At 41.2% G+C, this 8,540-nt stretch overlaps 1 protein-coding gene across 1 annotated transcript; it reads right to left on the bottom strand.

Annotated features, from left to right (window-relative positions):
• Positions 1-1,146: 1,146 nt before the first annotated feature.
• Positions 1,147-2,276, bottom strand: LOC103116258 (olfactory receptor 2A12-like). Its single transcript, XM_007526116.2, has one exon. The coding sequence runs from the start codon at positions 2,274-2,276 to the stop codon at positions 1,332-1,334; it is 945 nt and encodes a 314-aa protein (XP_007526178.1). The 3' UTR covers positions 1,147-1,331.
• Positions 2,277-8,540: the final 6,264 nt, after the last annotated feature.

Here is an 8,540-nt window from a genome sequence, read left to right as displayed (position 1 = left end):
GGAAAAGCAGTAGCTCTATAGAAAAGGAGCCCATGTGCCGGGATAGCCTGAGGGTGCTTCTTCCCGAGCTAGTGCTCTCTGGGTTGGAGAGAACTCAACTGGAGCCGATCTAGGCTGCTGCGTGGGAGAGGGATCAGGAACTTGTGCCGCACTAACTTCGCAGGAGATACACTCTGGAACTCTCAGAGCCGGAAAGCAATTTCCAAGTGTCTTAATCAGAAGAGCAGCTGTTTTTATACTCTCCAAGTAGGGTGGAAACAGGATGTGACATAGAGAGGGTGGAGCAAAAAGTGACTGGTGGAAGATCAGGGTGTGACAAGGAGAGGATCAGGGTGTGACAAGGAGAGGGGGTGGAGCAGGTGAGAATTCTACCACTAAACCACCAATGCCCTGGAGGGAGTGTGGTGCTTTATGTAAATGTAAAAGTGATTTATGTAAATAGACCAAAGCTTTGAACAAATCAATCCCTATATAAGCATATGGTTAAGCAGAAGCCAGGGGGAGCTGGCATACTACCCAACACCCAGGACATAGAATGAATGTCTTGCATGCATAAGGCCCTAGATTTAATCCCCAGAACCACATAAAAGTGGTGGAAATAGTCTCTCTCTCTCTCTCTCTCTCTCTCTCTCTCTCTCAAAAGAAAAGAAAAGCCTCAGAAATCTACATAGAGGTACCTTCAAACCATTGGCCAATTCCTAATATGTCCATATGCTGAGACTTTTAAAACATGGCAGAAAACAGCTACTCAGGACCTACAAGATGAATGAAGATTGAAGAGCTTGTGCCATGCTGTAAACACTGGAGCTGCAAAAATTCAGAGTAGACATATATCACTGCATAGCCCCACCCCAAATAATCCTATTTTAGGCCTGTCTATCTGGTGTTTTAGGGCTTGAGGAATACCCACAGCCTTAGTCTTCTAAGTGTTCTCATTTATCATTGCACTGAATCTAACCCATTCATATATCTTGTGTGGCCCAAGTTGAAAATGTTCCCAAACCCAACCAGTCAATGCCCATGTTCAGCGGGGAAGCAATTACAGAAGCCAGACCTTCTACCTTCTGCAACCCACAATGACCCTGGGTCCATGCTCCCAGAGGGATGGAGAATGGGAAAGCTATCAGGGGAGGGGGTGGGATATGGAGATTGGGTGGTGGGAATTGTGTGGAGTTGTATCCCTCCTACCCTATGGTTTTGTTAATTAATCCTTTCTTAAAGAAAAAAAAAAAAAAAAGAAAATGTCCCCAAACCTGTGGTTCCCTTTCTATGTTTGAAAGGCATGTAGGCTGTGTCCTGAGTTTGTTACTGGTGTCTATTCTTCTGTAACTTCATTCTGGTACTTTTCCCCATCCTGTCACTTTGAGGAAAGCCCTCTTGACATCTTTGTTCCTCAGGCTGTAGATGATAGGGTTGAGGAAGGCAGAGATGACATTGTAGAACAGAGCCAACTTCTTGTCCTCTTCTGGAGAAGCCTCAGAGCCAGGTCTCATATACATAACCATACACGGAATAGAGAACATAGTGACCACAGTGATGTGAGAAGCACAGGTAGAAAAGGCCTTCAGTCGGCCTTGGACTGAGCGGATCTTCAAAATGGCAGCAAAGATATTAATATAGACAATGATGATGAGGGAGAGTGGGACCAAGAGAAGGATGAAACCCAAGATGAAGTCCAATTGATCATTGAGATATGTGTCAGCACAAGCCAACTTCAAGACTGCAGGTACCTCACAGAAGAAATGATTGATCTCATTGGGTCCACAATAGGGAAGAATCATAGCAGAGACAGTATATATTAGGGCACAGCTAATACCCCAGAATGCACAAAAGGCCACCATTATCCCACACAGTGACGGACTCATTATGACTTTATATCTCAGGGGACGGCAGATGGCCACATACCTGTCATAAGCCATAATTGCAAAAAGCCAAGATTCAGTAATTCCTAACATCAGGAAGATGTACATCTGGGCAACACATCTAATATACGAGATAGTCTTCTTCTTGCAAACAAAATGCACCAACATCTGGGGCACTGTGGTGGTGACATAGCCCATATCCAGAATGGAGAGAACACTGAGGAAAAAGTACATGGGTGTGTGGAGATGGGTGTCCATGCGTATTAAGGTGATTATGAGCCCATTGCCCAGGAGGGTAGTGAGGTAGAGGGAGAGGAAGACACCAAATAAAATACTGTTTATCTCTGTGTCATGAGAGAATCCCAGAAGAATGAACTCAGTCAGAGAGCTGTGGTTTCCCCAAAAGTATTGCATCCTTCTCCTGGCAGAGAGAAAGAACATAACATCATTCATAAAGTGAAATCTCCAGATTCAAACTAGATACATATTTTAGGAGAGTCAAATACCAGTAGCAAAGTAAGTGCATCATAGTAGGATGCCTGGAAAGTTGGAAGTTAATTTTCTTTTCCCTAATCTATAGTTTAGACACACTTTCATTGTTATATCTCTTGCCAACTCTGTTCCCCTGAACTCCACATTCAACCACCTACTTGAACTCAGCCATTGAATGTCTAAACTTATCATATCCAAAACTGAACTCTTAATTTTCATTACATGATCTATACTTTGAATCTCATCTTCCATTACTGTTTCCTTTGATCATGCCACCATATATATATATATATACATATATACACACTTGCATTATATATATATTCCTTTCTATTCAAGTTGTTAACTTCCAGTAAGACTTTCATCTAAGGACACTTGAAACAATATCTAGTATTTATATTCTCTTTTAGCAGATATGATATGATCAGGGTGAGCTCTTACACATCCTTTGGATTTCTCTCCAATTGTCATTTCATCGGAAACCCCTTTCTTTACCCTCATTTCTAAAATTCTACTGTCTTTTGCTCTCTACATAGTCTGCTTCACCTTTCTTCATGTCACTTGTGGATTGTTTTTTTTAGACGTTCTTTTTTTAATATTTATTTATTTACTCCCTTTTGTTGCCCTTGTTGTTTTATTGTAGTTATTGTTGTTGTTATTGATGTTGTCGTTGTTGGATAGGACAGAGAGAAATGGAGAGAGGAGGGGGAGACAGAAAGGGGGAGAAAAAGACAGACACCTGCAGACCTGCTTCACTGCTTGTGAAGCGGCTCCCCTGCAGGTGGGGAGCCAGGGGCTAGAACCGGGATCCTTGAGCTGGTCCTTGCGCTTTGTGCCACCTGTGCTTAACCTGCTGCGCTACCACCTGACTCCCACTTGTGATCTTTTTTAAAAATATTTTTATCTTTCTATTTACTTATTGAATAGAAACAGCCAGAAATAAAAAGGGAATGGGGTGATAGAGATGGAGAGAGATAGAAAGACACCTACAACTCTGCTTCACCACTCGCAAAGCTTTCCCACTGCAGATGGGGACCAGGGTCTCAAACCCCAGCCCTTATGCATTGTAACATGTGCATTCAACCAGCTGTGCCACCGCCTGACCCCTCATTTCCCTTCTTAAAACAAGCAAACAAAAATGTATCTACTTGTCTTATTATTGTCAGTCACCCACAATGAGATTGTTAAAGCTAGAGCTTTTAATTTTTTTATAAAATATTTATTATCTTTATTTATTTATTGGATAGAGAGCCAGAAATCAAGAGAGGGTGATAGAAAGGGAGAGAGACAGAGAAACACTAGCAGCACTGCTTCATCACTCACAAATTTTTCTGCTTGCTGGTGGGGACTGGCGCCTCGAACCTGGGTCCTTGCACACTGTAACATGTGCACTTAACTAACCGCAATACCACCAGGGTCCAAGTAAGTGTGAGTGTGTGTGTGTGTGTGTGTGTGTGTGTGTGTGTGTGTGTTCACTACTACCTTCCCAGAATCAATTCTTGTACCTACCACATGACAGACACTCAGATAATATACATATTGAATTATTAAAATAAGAATGCCAGTCTTAGACTCCATTCAAGAAGGCATGTTGACAGGATAAAGAGATATAAATAATAACTGTCCTCTCTAGTGGAACAAACAAATTTGGAAAGTGGAGTTTATACCTGTGGCACTTATCTTAGAGGACTGTGTGGATATATTGCAGCATATAGGAAAAAATACTGTGTTGATGAAAAAGATCTAAGAACTGCTTAGAATAAATCCAAGTAATTGGTAGTTATTTTCTCTGCAGAAATTTAAGTTAAGAGGAACACTTGGGCCTGTCTATTGTAATATCCCAAGGGATTTTTTTAAGAAAGCTGGATAAGAGTTGCTCTGCATTGCCCCACATTTAGAATTAAGTACATTTTATCAGGGTGACAAAATTCAAATTACAAATTCAGACAATGCTCTGGCACTTAGAGTTATTTATAGATGGAAAATTTGTTCTGAGACTTTGAAGTCCCTGTTTCTGTTGAGAGTTTCAGCCTAAATCTAATTGAATATATGTCAGTGATGTGTTGAGATCAACCTGAACTTACAAGTGGGACGAGAGGATAGCTGAGAACCATGATACCTGGTTAGTTAGGTTCTTTTCCATATTTCTGTCTTCTTTATTATCTAACTTTACCTCTTCCACATTCCTAATGCCTAGAACAGTGCAGCAACCCTTTCTCACTGTGACTTCCATTCTCCCAATTCCATCCACACATTCTCTTATAGATTTTACTAGAAGTTTTAAAAATAAATCCTATTCACTATGACCTCTGTCAGCTCAAGTATCCCTAACATAGTGCAGAATATATTTGAGAAAGACCTGTGGATGCTTAGTGAAGAAGAAGCAAAGACCATGGGAGTGGGGGATATGCATGTAGCTTCCAGAAACTCCAGCCCCATCATCTTGCTGATTGTCATGGAAGTCACACTGAACTGCAGGTTTCTGTGTGGGTGACAGCTGCTTTGTTCTCGCTCCCTCACTAAGAAATACATAGAGAGCAACTCCCAGTTTCAAGTTGGTCCTCCAATATCTGCCTTCCCAGAAGTCTCTTTACAAATACCTTTTATCCTATAGCTTATAGTTGTCTGTCAACCTTCCCCACCTCCCATTTGCCACATCTTTGTCTTACCCACTTTCACAGGCTCCACTGATTAAGATAGGGGTTTGGGTTAGTTGAGTTGCCTGCCTCAGCCTCCCCAACAGCAGTTCCTCCTTATCTTTGACCTCATTAGTTGTTGAAGGTCAGATACCTTGAGGGAGATATACATACTAAACCAGATAAAGACAGAGTGCAAAATAAGAGCAGTTAGAGAAAACTTAACAAAAAAGCAAGACAGAGAGAGAAGCAAGAAGAGGGAGACAGAAAAACAAAAGGGCAGAAGAAGCAGCAGTGTATACAAGTTTATAGACAGCAGAGAGGACCAGGTCAGGCAGAAGAAAGGAAGCCTCAGATGAGAAGACTCCCCAGTCATGTGCCCCCTGCTCCTACCCACCACTCTTTATCTGCTGTTAGACCTGTGAGGGCTGGGTCAGGCAACTGATGAACTCTGAAACTTAGTTCCTGGGGACTCTGGTTCCCAGGACAAATCTAGTGACTTCTTAATAAGCTCCCTGTGCCTTTTAATTCCCCAAGGTTTAAACAGCAAGTCTGAGCTTCAAAACCTAATATGCATGACTGTGTATAGTCAGATACCTTTACTCTTCCAGTTCAAGCTGACTTCCCTGCTCCCCACCACCTCCAGAAGGCCTCTAGCTCTCTGTCAGGCCTGTCTCCATGGGTTCTCATAATCCATGTTTTCTCTGAGTGAGCATCAGACCAAGTGGTTGGGATCCTTGGCTTTACAATTACCACATGTTTAACTTTGGGCAAGTTTTGGAACATCTCTTATCTTCTAGGCCTTTTATAAGTAAAACAGAAGCTGTTCCACACAGTCATATTGGGGGAAAAAACCTTAATAAGCATAAAGCTTTTAGAACTATGCTTGACTTATAAAAAATATTCTGAGTAATTATTCTCTCCTCATCTGAAGATCCTCTTATGTCTCCCATATGATTCCCTTTTTATCTTCAAGTCTCCTCTAAATTTAAAACCCATTTCTATTAGGAAGACAATTATAACAACTTGATCTTTTCTGTTATACTATTGCCCTCACTCTCTGCCTTTGTTCTGGATATTTCTGGATGGCCTATGAGGGCTCTGAGGAGTCCACTGCAATCGCTAGCCTGACATACCTGCCTGACTTTTGTCTCAAGAGAGCATGCATCAAATCCCCTTAGATAGCTTCTCTTTCTGTCTTCCAATTGACATTTTATATCTCCCTTCTGGGATAGGTGTTGTGCAGAATAAAAAAAAAAAATGAATGTAAAGCCAAGGGAGGGATTGTTCCTTGGAAAGAAGCTTTTTCAAATCAGTATCTTTCAAATCAGTATCTTTAAGAGCTTAATAATAGTACTTACTATTATTCCCATTTCACATTTATCTATGCTTCGTTTTCGTTAAATAAGTTCCCAATTAAATCTTTAAAAATTTGTTTAATACAGTGGTCCGGGAGGTAGCGCAGTGCATAAAGCATTGGATTTTCAACCATGAGGTCCTGAATTCAATCCCCAGCAGCACATGTACCAGAGTGATGTCTGGTTCTTTCTCTCCTATCTTTCTCATGAATAAATAAATAAATTCTTTTTAAAAAATTGTTTAATACAAGCACCTCTCTTTCATCATCAAGCTCATCTTTCTTTGTTCTAAATCATTGTATTAGGGGGCTAGTGGTCTACAGTATAGTTGTTTACACATGGGCACAATTTCTCATTTCTTCATGATAGGTAGCTGGAAAACACTTTCATCCACCAACTTAGGTCCATCATGTAACAATGCCTACTCTACCCCAGTGCAAGTTTTACCTTATGTTTTCTCTTTCTTTCTTTGTTTCTTAAGTTCCATTTATAAATGAGTATTGCCTAGTGTTTGTTCTTCTCTTTTTGGCATATCCACTTAACCTGTATCATTTTCTGTTCCCATAGCTGCAGTGCTAAGGAAGGGCAGCGTTGAGAGCTGCCCTAAAGTAGGCCTAGAACAGGATTCCAAGTTGACACCATAGGTCCATATCCCTCCTGTACTTCAGATGAGAGCTACACTTAGGTCAGTACCAATAACTCGGCCATAAACAGTTCAACCATCTGCTGTTGGCTCACCTACTTCCATTCCTGGCAGCCAGGCCTGATAGTCCAGATGGCAACCACTACAGCTGGTGTGACTGCAGGCTCTGCTGTTGGCCTCACAACTGGCCATGCCACCAGCAGGAGCTTCAATGGAGGAAGTAATGTTGAGCCTACAAGGCCTGACATCACTTACCAGGAGCCTCAGAGAACTCATCTGGCACACCACGAGCAAAAGCAGCAATTTGGCCCTTTACTATAAGAGAGACAAATTTCTGAAGTGTGTCCATAGCCAGGGTGGCCTGAAGCTTTGTAAGGGTTTCAGCGAGATGCTGAAACAATGTAGATTTGCAAACAGATCAGCATGAGCAAGGTATTCAAACTGAAGACATGGAAAAAATCAACTCTCATGACCAAATTAACTCCACATGAAAATGTAAATGATAAAATGCTTATCCTATATCATTCATAATGCCCTGCTTCCGATTTGCAGCAAATTGGAAGCATTTTTTTACCCTTTTATAAGTAATTTAACAGAGTTTTACAAAATAATAGGATTTCAGGGGAAGAATTTCACACCCATGCATGGTGTGTGTGAGTCACCATATCCTCCACCAAAGTTCGGTGTCCAAGTCCAGAAAATTAAAGTTCTCACAAAATCCAGTGGAAATTTTAATTACCACTCTTTTTGCACATTCATTTGTTCTAGTCACCTATATTTCACACATGTGTGAAGCTATATGGTAGCTGTTCTTGCCTTCTTATTTCACTTAACAAATTTTTTTAATTAACTTCTTAATTGGGGGATTAATGTTTTACCTTCAACAGTAAATACAATAGTTTGTACATGCATAAGATTTCCCAGTTTTCCATATAACAGCACAATCCCCACTAGGTTCTCTGCCACCCTTTTTGGACCTGTACTATTCCCCACCACCACCCACCCCAAAGTCTTTTACTTTGGTGCAATACACCAACTCCTGTTCAGGTTCTACTTGTGTTTTCTCTTCTGATCTTGTTTTTCAACTTCTGGCTAAGAGAGAGAGATCATCCCATATTCATCCTTCTGTTTCTGAATAATTTCACTTAACATGATTTTTTTCAAGCTCTATCCAAGATTGGCTGAAAATGGTGAAGTCAACATTTTTAATAGCTGAGTAGTATTCCATTGTGTATATATACCACAACTTGCTCAGCCACTCATCTGTTGTTGGACATCTGGGTTGCTTCCAGGTTTTGGCTATTACAAATTGTGCTGCTGAGAACATGTGTGTACACAGATCTTTTTGGTTGGGTGTGCTGGGTTCCTTAGGATATATCCCCAGGAGAGGAGTTGCAGGATAATAGGGTAAATCTATTTCTAGCCGTTCGAGAGTTCTCCAGACTGTTCTCTGCTGGGAAATTGTGCAGATGCAGGCACATCTGCCATGTTGTGCCCTCAGGGGACTGTTGATTCCCCGCATAGTTGGAGTGCTTTGGTTACTCCTCCC

Source organism: Erinaceus europaeus, chromosome 13, assembly GCF_950295315.1.
Source record: "Erinaceus europaeus chromosome 13, mEriEur2.1, whole genome shotgun sequence".
Classification (NCBI taxonomy): Eukaryota; Metazoa; Chordata; class Mammalia; order Eulipotyphla; family Erinaceidae; genus Erinaceus; species Erinaceus europaeus.
This window is presented reverse-complemented; position numbering and strand designations above follow the sequence as displayed.